The sequence below is a fragment of the Grus americana genome, chromosome 4 (genome assembly GCF_028858705.1).
Source record: "Grus americana isolate bGruAme1 chromosome 4, bGruAme1.mat, whole genome shotgun sequence".
NCBI classification, from domain to species: domain Eukaryota; kingdom Metazoa; phylum Chordata; class Aves; order Gruiformes; family Gruidae; genus Grus; species Grus americana.
In genome coordinates, this window is record NC_072855.1 from 64,298,886 (window position 1) to 64,318,548 (window position 19,663).

The 19,663-nt window shown below is 42.5% G+C and overlaps 1 protein-coding gene across 2 annotated transcripts in view; it reads left to right on the plus strand.

The window, feature by feature from the left end:
• The window catches only part of AFF1 (ALF transcription elongation factor 1), a 102,185-nt gene that overhangs the window by 72,598 nt on the left and 9,924 nt on the right, over window positions 1–19,663 (plus strand). For both annotated transcript variants that reach the window (XM_054823582.1, XM_054823583.1), the window contains 9 exons: window positions 139–190; window positions 5,198–5,252; window positions 5,384–5,421; window positions 6,836–6,992; window positions 9,659–10,576; window positions 13,136–13,233; window positions 16,787–17,033; window positions 18,071–18,162; window positions 19,145–19,208. In XM_054823582.1, coding sequence (XP_054679557.1) covers window positions 139–190; window positions 5,198–5,252; window positions 5,384–5,421; window positions 6,836–6,992; window positions 9,659–10,576; window positions 13,136–13,233; window positions 16,787–17,033; window positions 18,071–18,162; window positions 19,145–19,208 — 1,721 coding nt within the window. The remainder of the gene's footprint in view (window positions 1–138; window positions 191–5,197; window positions 5,253–5,383; window positions 5,422–6,835; window positions 6,993–9,658; window positions 10,577–13,135; window positions 13,234–16,786; window positions 17,034–18,070; window positions 18,163–19,144; window positions 19,209–19,663) is intronic.

The following is a 19,663-nucleotide window of genomic DNA, read 5'->3' on the forward strand; positions in this document are numbered from 1 at the left end:
GATTGATGAATAATCTCAATGGCAAACAATTACGTCCTGGAAGAAAGCGACTTTCTAATCTGATGCTCACAGATCATAGGGTAAAATACGCTACAAGTAAAGGCAAATAAAACCAACCAATTCATTTTTGATTTACAGAACAGTATGACGCACCTTCAAAAACGTTGCCTAGTTCTCAACCAACAATATCGTAAGTAACCAAACTCAGTTCCCATCTCTACTGTGCAGTTAACTAAAAGAACCTGGAATTAATTAACATTTGGCTTACTCGATGATTCCAAAGATTAAGGTTTTATCAGTCTGATTTTTCTCAGAAAACTTCGGTGCAGGGAATTTTCACCAACAGAAACATTACTGTTTCATGATTATAATGACTGTGTTAAAAACAAAACCAAACTGAAGGAAAAAAACCCCAACTATTAATGTACCAGATTGAAGGGTTTTTTTGCTCTTTTAATCTGTGGCTCCTTAACATCTTGTCACACTTAGCGCTATTCAAATTACTAATAATGCATTCAACTGATGTAAATTATAAGGGATACAAACTGATTCTGATCTATTCTGCATATCGTTTTGAAGCCTGTGAAGGCTAGTAAATCTACAGCTATGAAAACAACTGTGAAAACTAGGGGTGAAATTTTAAAGCAATCATATGGTATAACTTTCTGCAGTTGCCCAAGGCAAAGTTTTCTAATAAGTGTAGTCCTAATTTTATTTTTATTTAAAACAAATAAAACCTTCATGTAGACTTTCTAAAAACCTCAATTTATATTCTAATAATGTTAGCTAGTTGTAAAATGGGGTGAAGATCATAGCTTTTTTAAATAGTATTTATATATTTCTACTTTTATTTATATATTTCTTTTCCCTATCATGTTATGTGTTCTCTCACAAGAAAGCTTCTTAGAATTTGAGTCTGTGTGATATGTTTATGCATAATCACTACAAAGTTGTACAAGGCTAGGAAGGAGTGCCAACTAATAAATGAATAGCTCCAATAGAAAATTTTAAGTTGGTGGATAAAATAACTTTGAACTGTCCTTGTAGGTGAAAGTAGTTATCTATTAATTAGGTTAATGGTAGAAATTGCTTGAAAGTAGTTTTGTGTGGGCTGACATTAGTTGTTCAGGATTAACCTGGCCAGATGGCAGAATAGATAAGTTCTGAGCCCCGAGTAACAAATAGAAATATTTACACGTCTGGAAGGCTAAGGGGTCTGTGTGCAAGGCAATTGCTGAATATAAAGATCTCATGTTTCTCCATGATATGTTGTTCCATGGAAGGCTGCAAACTACAGACTACAAAGCTTACTCCACTTGTTTTCCTTTTCTTTATCATGAACAATTTAATGAAAAAAAAATAAACAACAAAACTAGGCTAGTCACAAGTCAGAGGAAGAGCATCTCTCCATCTTGGTTGAGATTGTAGAATTTTGCACTCAAGCTCTTTAAGATCTGTAAACCAACCCTTTTCATACTGTTCCAGCATCATGCAGAGGAGTCCTCACTGGCTGGGAGTGTGGGATAGAGTCTGGCTGAGGAGTCAACTACTCCCTTAATCCATTTTGCTCCTCCTCCTTCCACCCCAGCTCGCTCCTCCTGAACAATTTCTGGAAATTTTCATTACACTATTAAAAACACTAGTTTCAACTGCTCCAGGCTCTGCCTTCCTCCTCAGGTACCCTACAACCATCATCTTATTTCAACTCTTCTCAGCTGCTTGTAAAAATCCCTCTAGCACTTTAGGCAGTTTTCCAGGTGGCAGAGAGAGAAGAGAATTTACTGTAGACAAGAATCTGAAAATACTCCTTTCTTACCCCAAAGGTCCAGAATTGTAAATTTGGCACGCTGCATAGCTCTGTCCTTAGCCAACATCCCCTCTCTGCTCAGCATCCTTGTGGGCACTTAAGAGACAGCGCTCATCTGCCAGGGACGTGGGTACCCACAGTCAACAAAAGCAGTTGAAACAGGAGGAACAGAGTGGCTAGGTTTATGTCCAAAATGGAATCAAGCAAGATTCGCCCAAGGACTTCCTTTACATCTTTCCCTTGAACTGATGCATCCCTTCTTTTTTGTTTTGTTTTTGTTTTCATTCGCACAACAGGGCTTGCTTTCTTTGCTGTTCAAAGCGCACATGACTGTCTGAAAATTCAGCTGCCTGGAGTAGCTCACGTTACAAAGCGTAGCTGGCTGAAAACAAACAGCGTTTGTGCTGGTTAATTAGAAGTTGAAATCCCAGTGCATCTGTGTGCCCAAATTAAGCATTCAGCTTTACAGAGCATGCAAGGGTTTCCCAGATGGCTTTCATTCTTGAATACAGCCCTGAAGTTAGCACCTGGCTGCGCTGGAATGAAAGTAGCCCTTCTTTTAAAAAGAGAGATGCCAAGCTCATTCTTGGTGATGCGTCTTTTAACCTGGTTGGCAGAGAGGGACCAGCCTGTGCTTTCAGCAGGGTTGTTTGCCAAGTGATATTAATTTTAGTGCTGCTTCTCTCGCTAAAAGAGCTCTTTTTAAATAGCTTTACAAGAAGATTGATAGTATGTGTATAAGCTGCAAATGAACAGGTCCTGCAAATGAAAACTTGGCATCTATTAACTCCTGAGCTAATTAAAGCATTAAAATTATTACAGCAGATTTACTTTCTTTAACTAGGCTATTTGTTGAAACCTTGTTTTGGGGAAACTGGCCTTGTCTATCCTTGCAGAAGTATGACTCATTTAAAGTTTTAGTGTTCTTCCTTGATCCTAAATTGAGCTTAAGTAGTTGCAATGTTCTTTTATGCTGATGTATTTTATTTACCAGCAGTTCAGGTGAAAAAGGCAGTCCTTTTTATTACAAACAGTTAAATCAGATTTAAAAGAAGATCTAGCTAGTGTTTCCTTGCAGTATCCTCTTACCTCTAAAGGAAATGCATCTGTAGTTCACAATTCTTAAAACAAAAAACAAGAACACTTTCAGAACTTTTTATCATCACTTGAAGTTTGTTCATTATCACCTTTGAAGGACTGCTTCCCCTAATGGATTGGGGAAATAATATAATTGAGATGTCAGTAGACGTTTGGCCAAACTGCCCGGGAGTGTGGAGAGTGGCTGTATTGCTGCTATTCTTCTTTTTTCCTTTTTGTGTCTCAGCGGACTGGCAGTGAGCTTCTGCTCTAGCCCATGTGTGCAGTTGACGTGTGCAGGACTGTTGCAGACTGTGTGCTGTTTGCCTTCTGTAGGAAATTCAGGGGCCTTGTTTTCCAAGGTGGTGTCTCATAGCGCTTCCCTTCAGTGTTTACTCTAAAAGATAGAGGCAAGAGGTGATTTCCACTGAGAAGGTGTGTGAGGAAATGAGGCAGCAGAGGCTGGGGGATGGAGTAAGGATAGTCACAGGGGAATGGCAAAGTCAAAATGCCTGAACAAAGAAAGCACGTAGGTCTTTGGGGGGGTAATTAGACAGAGCCCTTGTGGCACTGAGAGCCTCTTCTGCATCAGTGAGAGAGAGGTACTCAGAGACTGTGGGGTCAGTACCTTTGCGGGAGGGGTTGGCTCTGTACTGATAGGCAGAGGAGACCTTTGAGGTTCCTTCATGCCGTCCTGGTCCCTGGACAAGAGCTGATTCGTTACTTCTGGCTTGTGGAACTGTTGTTTGTTGTGAGACTCTGGCCAGCTTTGGCAGTAAACATGGTCCTATTTTAATGAAAGTATCTCCATGTATGTCAACTGCTTCGATATGAGTGTAAAATAATTTGTCTAGTTAGTGGGGATAGCATTTAAATAAGGCAATCACTTCTTTATTCGAGGTTTTTACTCCTCTGTTGTCACAGGCTGATAAAAGCAAACTGCTCAGGGTCAGTAGAGGTGACCCACAGAGCCATAAATCTTTTTCACTTTGTTCATAATCTGACATGAAGGCTTGAAAGAGTGTGAAGGTTTGTGTAGTTTTCCTTTTCCTAACAAGCATCAGGAACACTAATTATCTCCTCACTTTTCCAAGGTGATGTGGTTCACTGGGGATTTTTCATATTTGTTTTCTTGCTGTAAAATGTGTTGTCATGAGGGGTTGGAGGCTTATTTTTCTTATTTGGGCATAAGAAAAGTTTTTTACAGAGAGGCCATAGTTTGAAATAAGGTTTTGACAGAGTTTTGACCTGATTGATTAAAATCCCTGTCTGAGTTCCCAAGCTTTTTGTCCCATTTTTGGAATGAGACTTTTGTAATTCTCTGGGTCTCCAGCTAGTTTTAAGATTTGAATCACACTGCTTTTGAATAGCAAGAGTTTTGCCTGTCTGTTTACCAACTCCTTTTGGGATGCTTGCATGATTGCTGAAGAGGGTGATAACAATTTGGGAGAACTTTAGGTCCCTCCCCACAAATCCTTCCCTTCCAGCCTTTTGAGGACCTCAGCAACGCACTGAAATTGCAAGCAGTAGTTACCGCCTGCAGGCAGAAGACTAAATTATGCTTTTGGAAATACTTGCAGGCAGCCTGCTCTCTACTGTAGCAATAGTAAAACAGAGTGCGTGCCTCCCCACTTGTAAACTGCTTTGAGTGAATGGCTTGATGTTAACGGTTACCACTGAGGTGTGCAGGAGCATGAAGTTCATTCTGTAGAGAAGAAATAGGAGATAGGCTTGACCTTGGCATTTACTTACGTATGTGTGATAGACTTCAACAGCAAAAAGAGAACCACTGTGACAGAGGAAATATTCACAGCCCCTGAGAGCAGGCAGCATGAACGTGCACAGCTTCTGGTGCAAAGACGATGCTTTCTGCCCCTTGGGGAGCCAGTGCGGGCTAATAGAGTGCTAGTTTCTTGCTGTACAAGGATCAGACTTCTTCCACCACGCCCTGCTGTGTTAGTGTGTGCTAGATAACATTTGGCTGTGTTACTGTGGTAGGTAACTTTTGTTGAGGAGCATTCCCTTCACAGAATCTCATCTTTGTTGTCTGTAGATGGCAGCCAATGATACTGACCTCCATTGCAAAAAGTCGCGAGATCAGTTGGAAAGCACAGTAAAATGCCTAGGTTGTGTGTTGTTATTTTATCATTCATTCAGGTAATGACAGGGTTTAGGAGATTGAGCATGCTGAATGTTCATAAAGGATGTGGGAGGTTGGTTTGTTTTGGCAAGCACAAACCGAGTCTTTTTCAGTGTCTGCTGCTTGAAAATGTGTCTGCCTTGGCTGATATTTATCTTCTGGTTGTCTTTCAGAATGCTCCAGGACGACCTGCAGCTCAGTGATAGTGAAGAGAGTGGTGACGACCAAGTCAGTTTTAGATGTTTTATACACTAGGCACACAGACATCCCTTTAAATCATCATGACTTGTTGCATTCTTCTGAGTTCCTTAAGCTAACCTTTCCTTCCCCTCTCCTCTTTGTTTTTGTGCACAAAACAGGTTGTTGAAAAGCCACCTTCTTCACTTGCTCCTCCAAGGTACAGGTTTGTTCCCAAACTACTAGATAGACCAAATAAGGAGGATAAACAAAACTACTTTTTGTATATGGGGTTTTGGGTAAGGGTTCCTGGTTTCTCTTGTAGACACAGGCTTTGGTTTCTAGCAGCCTGAAGCTGCTGTTGAAAATTGGCTTTGGTTGTGTGGGGGTTTACAGAAAGCTCCAATTAGAAGTGAATAATCCAGGCATGCTGAATTTTGCCTATGAACCAGAATTGTATTTTCCCAACTGTACCATTCTTTTGTCCTCTTCCCCTCCACTAGTGTATATGGAGATCACACTGCAGCTAGTGGGATTTTCAGTTGTAGTAGTGACGGCTGAGGTGTGAGTCCAGTTGTAGTTCTGAAGAAAGCCCAAAACAGCCAAGTGGGTGAAGAATAGGAAAGGGTTAGGTAGACTTATTCAGGCTGTTTCAACTCCTCCTGCTAAGGCAGCTGATTGTAAGCAGTACCTGCCATGTATTGTTAGTCAGAAGCAATATTCAAGGTAGACTGAACAGCCACATGCCAGCATGAGAGGAAGAAAGGTGGAGAAGCCCAGAATTTTTCCTATAGGAGAGCACTGACATACATTTTTGGCTTGGTATCTATATTCTTCAAGCACAGGGTAATGGTCTACAGAGTCAGACTTGCAGAAGGGCATGCCAATTCTTGGCATGTTCTGCACCTCTGCAAGCTCTTGAAATAGTGTGTTCTCACAATATCAGTCTGGATCAGCGAGGAGCTTGCCTCAAAATCATACAGATGTGTTGATACTGATGTGGGAAACGGTTTTCAAAGTAAAAAAAGTAAGCCCACTTCAAAACAAAAAGGAGCTGTGCATGAAAGTCATGGCTCTCCCTCAGTTCCATCCACTCCCCTTGTCAGTGCTGGATGAAAACAATTTTGAGTAGGGGAGGGTGTTGGAAAAAACGCCGATGCTTGACATGGCTGTTAATGAAACAGTTACAGCATCTTGACCAAGTAACACAGATGAAGAAGTGAAAACTTAAGGGGGAGAATACAAAACAGAAATCATCCTGGAATATATGTTTCTGTCTTGTTAGTCTTTATTGGAAATTTTTCTTCTGAGGGTTGGGGCTTTCACAAAAGCACTTGTCCGTTTCAGTTGTTCAGTAGTTTTTTAACCTTTGGTTGGCTAAACGCAGCTTCATATTTTAGCAGTGACGTCCTGCATACGTATTTGTCTGACTGGGTTTGTTATTTCCAGAGGGTTTTTATTCCAATGCTTTATCTTTTGAGTATGGCAATATATTCCTTTGGCCTTCTCCCCTTACCTCTCAGTGCCAAAACATGGGGTTTCAGTTTTATTTTTGAATCCTGCCATGTCAATATAATAAGTAAGTAACCTTCACCCATGCTGCTTTCTAATTTTATCTCATGGTGGCCTTGCAGTGCCCTACAGTCCCAGCCCAAGAGTGTGGCATCAGCACATTCCAGCAGCCCGGAGTCAGGGAGCACCAGTGACTCAGACAGCTCTTCAGACTCAGAGACAGAGAGCAACTCCAGTGACAGTGAAGCAAACGACCCTCCAAGAGCATCAGCACCTGAGGTGAATGCAAATAAAATATAGAGGCTGCTTAATACAGCCTCTTGCCTCAGACTCTCTGCTGTCTGAATGCAATCAGGACAGGACACCTGAAATACCATCATCGTTCAGGTGTCCCCTTGGCATCTTTGCTGCATCATCAGACTTTTCTTGCCCTTTACTTACCTTCTAGAGTTTGTCAATTAAATAACCCTTAGTAACAGCATAATTAGACTTTTACATCCTTAACCTTGAAGTGTTGTCCCTTCTCCTTTGGTATCATTGTCTAGCATTCCTGGAGAAATTAGTACCTTCACTGATGAGACACAAGCAAGGCGCAGATGAGAAGCACAGCTTCTCTGGAATGTTTGGGGGCCACCTCTGCCTATGCGGCTTTTCTGGGTGTTGAGGCTATGGGCTGCTTCAGGGTGAGGCCAGTTTCCTGATACATTGAGGAGCTGCCACCTCCCCGCAGCTCCTGTGCATGAGTGACAGATTCAGCTTCTCCCAGAGCGCAGCTGAAGTGATCAGACCCGCAGGAAGGGCTGGAATGTGCTTAGACTTGCTGCTGTTGAATTTGGCTCAGATAGTGCTGCACTGGCATTTCTGAGGCTTTTATTGGGAAAAGCAGACAACGAGAAACTTGGTGCCTTAAAGTTTCATAAGGACCATGCATTTTTTAAAAATCTGCTCCAGAAGTGTTCAAGTTCCATGGTTTCGAACAGTTCCTGCAGCTTGCAAAACATTCTCAGGCCAGGGGGAAGTGCATGGTTATATCCTACAGACCACAGCCGATGTAAACCAATCCACTGACAGTTTTGAGCTACTCTCACAAAGCCCAGAAGTCTTGTCATTTATTTCTCCCCCACTCCCCCAGCCCTAGCTTTCTTTTCTTTTACCTTAAAAGAGAGAATTTTATGGGCAGAAAACAAGCTTTGAGAAGCCATGTCTTTTCATCTCACAACTAATATACTTTACCCTCCAGCAGTTCAGTTACAGGCTTTGCCCTCTACAATGTGGGTGTCTTTGGAAGGAAACAGTTGTTATAATTCTCCTCTTTTACCAAATCCTGCCTGGTTTGTTCTTAAAATACTAGATTGTAAGATCTTTCTCAATCTAGTGAAGTCCTAGCTATCTGCCATTGACCATTTTAGCCTTTTTTGTTCAGCAAACTGTTCATCTGTGGTGCTTGAGAAGCAAGTTAGTGCACATGGCCCATTTGTTTATAGTCACTTCTTCACATGCAAAAGCACAGACCTATAGCAATAGTTCCCTTTTTTTTTAAATAAAAATATCTCTTAGTATCCTTTCTGTTTGGAAAACCTGATGAAAACCCTTATGATGGTGTAGATCACAAACAAGATAACCAGTGGTAGAAGTGCTAGAAAAGGATCAGAGTATGCCACTTTCTGATAGCTACCTACATTCTAAACCCAAGTTTACTAAGTCTTTTGGCTGTGGGGTTTTTTTTTTGTGTTTGACAAAAAAAATGCTTTTCAGTGGCTAAGAAGTTAAAATTCTAATGAAAATAGAGCAGATTTGTGTTATCTGAAAAGTATAATGGAATTTGTCATTTAATTATACTTACAAACCCATGGTAAAACGAAACTATGTTTTAAACCAGGTTTCTTGATTGACTTACACAAACACAGTTGAAGATACCTCTTTTTTATCCACATGTTCTACAGCGAGTTGAGTCTGGATAGAGAAGAAAATCATGGCGGAAGGGATTCATTAGTCTTGGAAAACCTTTCATGTACTAGGCTTTCTCTTTTCGAGGAAGAATTGTGTCTCTTCTCAGAAACGAGAGTTGTGACTGGGAAGAATCAGTGAGGGCGGGAATGTAACTGTGCTCTGATGATGCCCAGATGAAGAGCTACATGTTTGAGTGATGCTGACACATACATAGTATTTTCAGAACGGGTCCCAGATTTACAGCTTCTGTTGTCTATTTTAGGGTTAGTTTGGTTTGCTTTTCTCATAATTTGTCAGACTACTGTTAGATTAGGCAGGGCTTGTGGCAACCACATTATGTTATCTGACCGTGATTCCAGAGGCCTTCAGACCTTGGTTGTTGCTCATGCATCGTTTGACCCAGAGGGAAGCGAGTTTGGGGTTTTGTAGGCAGAGGATTCAGAAGAGGCTGGACTTGATGTACTAGCCGTACAATTTCTTTTGGTGAATGGTTTTCTTTTGGTTAAACCACAGAGCCTGACAGCCTACCTGTCAGACTTCAGTAAGATGCGATGGCTGGCACAGCTCCTCGTCCGTTTTGAAAGCAGTGCTGTGTGCACTTTCCAAAAGCATTGTGAGGACAGTACCTAATCTGTTTTTACAATTGCTGCTTATTTTAGATGTTGTCTGATTGCACAATGATGTTGATTCGTGGCAAACTAAGGTGAAGCTTTCATGTAGACTGGTCTCTTACTGAGTGACAGGTAGGGCTAGGAGGGATCTAGGAACACTGTGCGACACATTTGACTGATCCTGTGCAAAAATGAGGTCTGTGTTTCTGCAATAAGTGTTGACGTGCACATGCTAGAACATCCCCACTGTCTCATCTGTCTGGTCTTTCACTTTCAAGCTCTTTCAACAAAAGGGAAAATTTTACTGGGTTCTGGTAAGCTGTGGTAGGATGGAAATAGCCCATAAAGGCTATGAGCATCGTTCCTTTCTCTTTTTGTCTGCAGCCTGACCCACCAACTTCTAATAAGTGGCAGCTTGACAACTGGCTAACCAAGGTGAACCCACCAGCAGTGCCAACAGAGAGTCTCAGTGAAATCACCCATGGGGATGGATGTGAGGAGGGCAAGGAGCAAGGGCAGGGCATCAGCAGCAATTCCCCCCACCAGCACTCCGAGCCAAGGGAGCCTCATCACAAGAGCTCTGGCCAAGCAGCCAGGGCTCCTCAGGACACTCATCTTCCGACCAAACGCAACTGCCAGAAGTCTCCCGTGTGCACCAAGGAGCCCTCGCCCAGGCAGACTGTGGGTATCAAACAGCCTGGCAAGGCCCCAGTGCATGAGAGGCCCAAGGGAGGCCTGAAGGTGGACAGTGACCCTGGTCCATTTGAGGTGAGAGATCAGTCTTCCAGAGACAAGCCAAAAGTCAAAACGAAAGAGAAGCCAAAATCCAGTGACAGAAAAGATCCGAAGCCGACACTGCAAGAGCCCCCTGAGAACAGAAAGCACAAGAGCACTCACCAGGCCGACGCCAAACCCTTCTCAGACCCCAAGCTCATGAGAGATGTTTTGCTTGGCAGTGCACAGGGACATCTCGCTCTCAGTCCCCTTCCTCAAGGCCAGGGCACGACCCCCACCAGGACTAGTGGCCACAGGCCTGCCATTGTGGCCAGAGAGGATTTTCACAAGGAGAAACTTCCCTTGCCTATCAAGGAGAAGAAGCTGCTCTCGCCAGTGCAGGACTCCTCTACCCCTCAATCCCTCGTGGTGAAAATAGATCTCCCTCTCCTGTCAAGAGTCCCTCAGCCCCCTGAGAAAGGCAGTCACCAGAAGAAAGCAGAGGCCAAGGAACTCCCCGGTGCCAGGAAGCAGGACTTGGAGAGGAAAACCACAGACACTCCTGACAATTCTCTTCAAAAGAGGAAGGTGAGAGGTGGAGGTAGAGGTGGGTTTGTACACGGACTAAGGTGGTGTTTGAAAAACCCATTCAGAGAGTTAATTTCTGCTTCGTAGGTTGGGAGTAGACCCAATATGCTCCTCCTGTAAAGGTGTTATCAAACTTCTAAAGGCACCATGTATCAAAACTGTCCACATATCCCCTGCTGAGCAAATGAAAAGCCCTGTAAGCTAACAAATGCTTTGGCATTTTAAAAAATTTTGCTGTGTTTTCTTGAAATACTATTTTTTTCAGACAACAAAACCCCAGCCCTCCTATGTCAGAGTTGCTTTCAGCAGCAGACTGTGTCAGCATATGGCTGGCCAGCCCACCGGTAGCATTTGTGGGCTTCTCCAGCTTTCAACCCAAGCAGAGCTTTGTAGGGCTGTGGTGCAGGGCTCCCTCTGCAACCTCTTTAAAAGCAACACGGTACCTAAAGCACTTCCCAGACTGTCAGTCATTCCTATCCGTTTAATGTCTCTTATGGGAGAGCACCTTGCCTGTAGTTTATGGGGCTGGCCTGAGGGAGAACTGACCCAGGCCCCCTGGTCTGTGGTTTTCAGTTTTGTCCATGTATGCACCTTCTGCTGCCTTTAGCCAAGCCACCTCAGTCTGAGTTGTGTACTCTTTTCCTGTGTGGAGTAATGTATTTCCATGAAACAGCTGTGATTGCTTGCTTACACAAAGAGGAATGAATTCTGCAGGTGTGAACTGTGTTATTACTAGGGGTGATGGCAGCAGCCGCATGCATTTCGCTTTTCCATAAATGCAGACTTTTAACTGAACCAGGTTTACTGATAGTAACAACAATCACTAACCCTTGCTTTGGATCTCAGTGCTTGGATAAGTACGTACATAACTTCTTTGATTTTCCCTGGAGCTGCTGTGGTGCTAGCAGCAATGCTAATGCTTACAAGATGCATGTATCCAGTAAGGTGCTTTCCAGAGACCCCTTTGCAGAGTCCTTCAGCTATTTTTATTGCTCTCCCTTGAATTACAAGACAGCCCTTTATTTAACTGAGATGGTATTTGCTCACAAGTGTTCTTTGGAAAGCTAACTCCCAAAGGGGACTGTGAATGTACTTCCAGCCAGCTGGTTCAGCTGCACAAAGAGTTGGCTGCAGGCCTTATGGTAAATGGGTATTCACTGTGAGTATTTCAATGCCTGTGTACCTTTTTGGTCCTCCTCACAAAGCAGGTGGCTTAGCATGTGTGGGTGAATAACCTTGGTTGCCGCGTGGGTTTCATCTAGTCTTGTCATTTTCTGAACTTCCCATAGTTGTGGGGGAGAATTGAGAAGAGTGGGGAAATGGTGAAGAAACTTGAGAGACCCTAGCAAGTACCCCTCTTGCAGAGCAGCAGGAGAAAGGTAAACAGGCAGTAAATCTGCCGCTTCTCCTGTTGTCTCAAAGACCCAAGAGAGGAGCTGTTTGATAGTAGACATGTCTTCCCTTGCAGTCTGAGTGTCTGATTGCAGGAAAACCCACCTCGGAGCCTCACCGTCTGCACTATGTCAGTGTGCATCAGTGTCCTTGGAGGCTCAGGCTTCATCGCAGCCAGCTAGGTCAGGTACAGCTGTCAGACATCTTTTGCAGCAGCGTGGAGTTCAACCTGAGAAACAGTTAAAGATGTGATATAGGTGCTGGAGCCTTGCCCTGAGCGCGCACTGCCAGAAGCAGACTCTGTGCCGAGTACAACCCGCTGAGTTCCATCACAGTGACATAAACCTGGATGTACTCTTGGGAGAGAGACAAAGTCCTGTAATGCTTTTGGCTACCACCAGGCACGCTACGGGTAACGCTGACTGATAAGTGCACTTTCTTTTACATTTTCTTGGCTTGTAGCAAATTATTCTGAAGTTTTTCATTCGGGTGAGCTGATGATTTGCGTGCTTTGTATTGTAAGGTCTGTGGAGTGCAATTAAAAAAGTATTATTTATTACCTCTCTGCCTTAATGGTTCCTCTTCTTCTGATAGACAGTGGCAGCAATTTTAATTGACTGTTTAAAATTTCGCCTATATCAGATTCTTGTTAATAAAACCAAAAACCCCTGCACATCTGGGAAATCTGAGTGATCTAACTCTCCTGTGAATGCAGTTTTTCCCTTCCCTTTGATAAGGTGTATCACAAAACAGAATTGCTTGCAATTCATGACTTTGCTGGGAGGAATCTGAATACATTTCTGTACGATTCATACTGAGTAGGAGAAAAAAGCCCATCCAGAACAGATGAAATGCTTATTTTCAGCAACCGAAGTGCCTTAATTTTGATTACTAGGAGCAGGAAGAGGTTTAGCAGTTCCATCCCTGCCACTACAAAATAATTCATCTATCCAAGCAATAGTAGCTAAAATGTCATTTTAGGATATTTGTCAGAGAGTCTGAAATCTGTATCTGCTGTGCTCTGGGTTTCTACTTTGTCAGTTCCAGTATCTTATCTTTTCTTTTTTTAACCAGAATCAAACTTAGCTGTGTTGGTCTGTACTTTACATGAACTTTCAAAACCTGAGTGATTTTTTTTTTTCTTTTTTTCTTTTTTCTTCCTGTTAGAGGGAAGTGGAGAAGGAGATTGATAGGAAGAAAACAAAATCAGAAAAAGAGACAAAATCATTGCAGTCTTCAGCTAACAAAGACTCCAATAAATTGAAGTGAGTATACAGTGGTGGGATGGCAGAAAGATGCATAAAACTGAGTCTTTCTTAAAAAGGTTAAGGCAAGCAACTATATCTCCTGTCCTTATACCTGAGTTTGCTTATAACATAATGTACCTTCTGAAACTTAATCTGCTGCGTATTTGTCTTTACATCCTGGAACCAACCATGTGGCTATGGGAATGTAATGTATTCACCTTTTCATTTGTTGCAGATGTGAAGTGATACTTGGGTGTCACCTATCTTCTTTTCCCTTCTTAACACTGAGGATTATGATTCTAATTATTCAAGCACAAGCTGATGTTTCAGTGGCTAGTCATCCTCCCATGCTTAGTTTACACTGCTGCAAAAGTGTTGAATGTTATGGCATTTGTCCTGATTTCTAACAGTTGAGACGGAGATGAAGGCTTCACCATTTTAAACATGAACTTGTCCATCCTGCAGCTTATATTGCTGCATGCTCTGATCCACACATAGCTCAAAAAATGTGTTTATGCTGCAAGAAATGTAATTGCCAGTTTTCCTTCTAAGCTTGTAGGCAACCATTTGCACTGCTGTCTTTCAGACCAGATGCAGGAACCAAATTTGTGCAAAAAAAAAAAAATTGTGTGTTGTTTGAATTGCAAACAGTGTGGTAGACTGCCTGCTTGCTGGGATGCAGGAGTCATTTCCTCTTCTCCAAACTACAGTGGTGGTAATCTGTCAGCAGATGATTGCCATAGATGATCTGGGAGGTGGCAGCTGTTCTGTGGGGAATAGCCTATGCTTATTCTGCACAATAGTTTAGAGGTTTCAGGGAATGACAAGAGAACTTGCCATCTGGTGCAAGATGCCCCTGCTCATTGCAGCAAGTTGGACTAGAGGACCTTTGGGTTGGAAGGGACCTTTGAACTATTCTATGATTCTATTCTGTGATTCTAGGTGAGTAAGACTTGAGAGTTTAAGTATCAATTATTCTTTCATGAGAAATGAAACTAGCCTTAAAATGCTATTAAGAAGGGAGTTGGACTAGATGATCTTTAAAAGTCCCTTCCAACCTAAACCATTCTATGATTCTCTGAACTTTTTCTTTGCCCATGTCTTTCTCAGTCTGGATTCTGCTGTCATACTTACTTTGGGGAAGTTTGTGCTCTCATTGTATGTGAAGCAGCAGAAAGCTTTTTATCAGATTCATATTTCACATGCGTTTAAAGCTCTTAGTCTTTGTACGGTGAGGAGACAATGTGAACATATTTTGCACATGGAGAAACTGAGGTGCAGACAAATTGAGTTTTGTGCTCAGACTCCCACTGCCAACAGGTGAAATAGCTGAAAGTGTGGCCTGGAAGTCATGACTCTTCGTTCCCATAACTTGAACAATCACATCCACAGCAGAGAGAGTTCTGGCTTGAGAATATTCTTGAGAAAGAATATTGTACTAAGTGTAACTGTGTGTCCATAAATTCTGACTTGGTGATCATTGCTCTTTTCTTAATTGTACAGGTCCTGATGAAAGAAAAGTCAGGTGTTAATGCTGATAGTGTCTGCTCCCTCAGCTGCTTTTGCTGTCACTGGTTACAGGCTTTGAATAGCACTTACTGGCTGGCTATGGGTGCACATGGTGTCTGTTGAGGTAGGACCTGTCTTCTCCCAGCTGAGAACACAGAGGTAGATGTGATAGATATTGCAGAGCTCTGTTTTCTCACCTTGCTGCCATGCAAGGCTACTGAACTGGGATGCTCCAGGAGCATGTGGATATGTGGCTCCCCCTTTCTCTAACCAAACCAAAATCCTGCAGTGCCAATAGGCTTTTCACTGTGACTGGCCCAAAGTTGTATGGGCTGAAATGTGCAAAGCCAAGTCCAGAAAACAGATTTGTATGTGTAGGGGTAGGGAGCATTTCCCTTCTGCATTAGAATCGTCTTGTTGTTTTTGTCTTTTTTGTATGCGACCTAACATACACACAACCAGCGTGCCTTTTAGTCATGACTCAGTGTGGAATTTCAGGTGGCCTTTATGACCAGGAATTTCTCATTTATTCCAGCATAGCATTTGCAGTTTTTCTGGTAGATCTGCTTACCCCCTAATTTGCATACCAGTATACTATCAGCTTTTTGGCTAGGTCTTTGTTAGAGCGAATGCTTCCAAGAGCATGTCTTCAAATGGTCAGTGTTCCCAAGAAGGGAGGCTCATATGTCAGTCATGGGCCACTGCATTCAATTCCTGCTTGCTTGTGGCTTGAATTTGAGGTATTGACTTGGATTGGTATGTAACATTGATGTTTGTGTCCTGACAATATGAGTAAACTGCTTTTCTGCAGAGAAGACATTGATGTACTCTTAAAGCACTGAGACATTGGTGCTAACGTATAGCTGGGCAAAAGGATATTTCAGCTGTGGCAATAATGGAAGGGCTTTAATTCTGGGCTCCATTCCTCCCTTTTTCTCAGTGAAAATGAGCACCCCTTTTAGCCATGTTCTGGCTTTTGGAGCGGGAAGAATAGGATGCATTTTTGGGGAGAGAGGGCTCTGCATCAGGTCAGGGGATGCTGCTGTGCTCTGTGTAAAATAGTCCTCTCTGGAGCATCAGCTGTACCAAGGTAGTGAAGCTGGGGAGCATATGTGCAGTGAGCAGGGACTGTACCATGGGAAAAGTGAGTTGTGGAAGAGAGAAGACTGTCCTGTGCACAGCAGAATGAAGCAAGATGTGCAACATGACGCTTCAGTCTTCTCACTGCATTTAACTTAATTTCCTCCACTTCTGATGTTGCAGTCCATGAATTGGGATTCACTGCTCAGTGTTTTCTTGGAAACTTTGAGAAGCTGAATAAAAATTATATAAAGGAGCAGTAGTGAAACAGGGTTTAGAGCTATTTGGTGCTGCTTAGAGCTGCCAGAGTTCCCTGGTAATCCTAACTTCAGATGATCAGAAATCTGATATGCCACCATATTATTAAATGTGATAGTATCTGCCATTTAAAAGCACAGAGGATTCTCACTTGAATTCTCTCAACTGTGTAAGTGTTGTCTAGTTGAGCTGGCAGGTCTTAAAGGAACAACTCAGTTTAATTCTGTCAAAGCACGTACAGGATCAAGTGTCAGGTTGAGTGTCTCTAACCATAGAAGATATTTTCTACCGTAATGGGGAGAGAAAGGCAGTGCTGCAGTTCATTTGCCTTGTTGGGTGATTTGTCCTAGGGATTTTAGTCGCTGTAATTACCTCCCTCTTTCAGTAAAAAAGGGGCTGTGTTGGAAGGGTGCCTTTTTTGCAACATCCCGATATTCTGGCTGCAAGTCTTTACTCCAAGGACAAATCCTGAGGCTTATTCCTACTTGAAAAGCAACTTGTTTATATGTTGTTGGCAGCTGAAGATGTGGTATCTAATGCTTGATGAAGTCTCTGAAGTTTTATTTTGCTTTTGTTGGATTCTTTATGTTTAACAAGTCATCTCACACTTCCAGAGAAATTTAAACAGAATCGGTACGTGATGTAACAAAGTTTTTTAAAAATCCCTACATATAATATGTACGCCATATTTATTCCAATTGCTGAATTCACTTCCCATCTCCAGAGCATCAAAATCTTCATCTGAAACCCAGAAGAAAGATCTCCTGCTACCCCCACCACTGCCACCCATGTCTCCTGCACATCCCACACCAATGCCAACCAAGATGGCCCAAAAGAGACCCAGAAATGAGAGCGGCGAGCTGCCCGCCATGGATAACACTGCCAGGAACAAGAGCAACCACAAGGATCCTTTGTTGTCCAAGCACAAGAAAGAAGAGAGAAATCACGCTGAACTGTCAAAGGACATCAAAGTAGGTATCTGTTATAAATGGCGGGATGTTTCCTGCAACCCATGGGTACGGTGTGATTGTCTTAAGAAACATGCTTCTCAGATATTAAAAAAGGGAGATAAACCAGCCACCAGAGAAAGCTCTTTGAAGCATTTTTGTCTCTTTAATGGCTACTTGTGATTGTATGTTGTTAGCCCGAAAGGCTGCAATTGTAACTTCTCTGCTGACTTTCCATCATCTGTTCTCATCTCGCCAATGAAACATACTGAGAAGGGGTGACCGTGTAAAAAACAAAGGCAAGAGAATCGTGTTTAGGGTAGTAACTGTTTCTGAATGAAGGCAACTGCAAGTACAATATTGGTGTAAAACCAAGTTTTTACAAAAAGAAAGAGTGGATTGCTTAAAAATAAGAAAAAAACAACCTATATCTTTGACCACAACTTGGTTAGGTTTTATAGCTTGCTTACAAAATTGTTAATGATCCTTGCAGCTGGATCTTTGCATTTTTGGGTTATAAAATTCAATTATATTGCCGTTTACTGGTCGCTGGGTGTGTGTGGTCTAGGATATGGGGGGGGGGGGGGCGGTGTTAAGCCAGACTGTGCATGCTCTATTAGCTGGCTTCTAACTGCTTGTTTTTTCCTGATACTGTAGTTAGTAATGGCGAATCAGCAATTGCTGTGTGGTTAAGCTGGAAATAAGTGTGAATGGATATTACCCATTCCTTCCTTGGCTAGCAGCCATGAAAAATGTGTTGTTTGCAGCCTTACTGCTGTCTTAGCCATTGTGCAAGGAAACCTGCTACTTAATTTCTCCATGCTTAGGAAAACCTTGCATGGTATTAAGCCTTACTAGCAGTTAGGTAAGAAGCCAAGTTTCCATTTCCACTGTTGGAGGGGGTCCTGAAGAAGAAGGTAAGAAGAGGGGGAGAGCCTGGAGAATAGACTATGCCTGAGACAAATAAACATTTTCTCTTGAAATTTGGGAAAACCAGGCTTTGGAATTGGTTTAGACGTATCTGTCTAACCAGCTTTATCTTTACTCTGTGGTTTTTCCAGGGATCTACAGAGGATGTCACAAATCCTTTCCCAGTGCCTTCTTTGCCAAATGGTACCTCCAAGCCAAGGAGACCTCAACTCAAGTTTGAAAAGTAAGTTTTTGTATTACATCGCTCGTCTGTACTTTCTGAAGACACCAGGCAAGGTTGGCCTTGCAGCCACTCTGGTTTCTGCTTATTAATGAGCAGTTCTTTTGGGAGGAAAGAGAGAGGGAGAGATGTCTGAGACCTGCCTTGTACTGCATTCTCACATCTGGGACTTGTCCCACCCACCACAAAGCAAAGTTCTTGATTTGAGGGAAGCCACTTTAGAAATTAGGTACTTTTTAACTCTGGAGGTGTTTCTTGTGCCTGCCTACAAGTGATGGGGTTTGGTTTGTCTGATTCTTGACAAGTGGCAAACTCTTCTGCGACAAGGTGCTGGGCAGGCAACTGACTTTTTCTGAGAGGGCATGACTCTTTACTTGCTCATTTTGTTAGTGCGCAGGTGGCTGTGTGCCATTTGCACGGTAAATAGATTATCCCAGTGCACAGAAATGTGTGTGGTCCAACTTTATCATTGCTTATGCATTGATTAAAACCAAGGCCTGCAGAAGCATTGGTGACCATATCTCTTGTAAGCAGATAACTTGAATGCAAGCTCTTTTGATCTAAGATGAGTGTGTGGTACTGCAAAGTTTACCATATGTTTCAATCAAAATGTATTTGTGGTTTTGTACTTGAGGAATGATAGGAGATCACGTAGCTATCTTTTCATGGGAGTGAAGAAGTAAACTTGGCCTCAAGTTGGTGGTGCTTTATTTTGAAATATAAATTTTCAATGTTATTCTAACATAGATTTTTTTTTAAGAAATCAGTTCATTTTCTGCGCATTCAGCTGCTGTGTATTTCTGAACATGCAGACAACATTCATTTAGTGGCTATCATAATTGTAACTTGTGTTTGATAAGGCTGTAACAGGCTTACCAAAACAGGATGTTTGGACTTGTAGCATCCTCTAGATATGAAGGTAAAATTGATAATTATCCTACCCTTTTTCTGTTTTCTGTTTTTCCTCTCTCTGTCCCCAATTCAGACAGCATTCAGTAGAATACTGCATAGAAGAGGCCAAGAGGCTGAAGCACAAAGCTGATGCAATGGTAAGTCTTGGCCTTGTGCTAGAAATGTTAACCAGCTTTTGCATTCGGACCTGATGCGTGCGTGCGTGTGAATAAGATTCACTGGCTAATACTACTTCCATACTCCATACTTGGAGTATGTTCAGTTCATATGTTGGGAGGTTGTCTTTATTTGCCAAACGTTCAGAAATTTCCCTTTGTTATAAACACATCTAGAGAATATGCCTAGAGAATAGGATTCAGAACTGACGTTGCCTGAGGATAGCAGGCCTGTTTGCTTTGCAGGGCTATCACAAAGTCCTTGGAAGATAGATGGAACAGTTAGTTTTAGGACTGTTTACTCTGAAATGTCAGGATCCTGACGGTAATTGTGTTGCTGGTGAACAAGACTTGGAAGTGCCCTTTGCAGATGTAACTGGCTTTCTCTGCTCTGTGCAGTTTAACGGTGTGCATGAACGTGGGTTTTTTTGCTAATT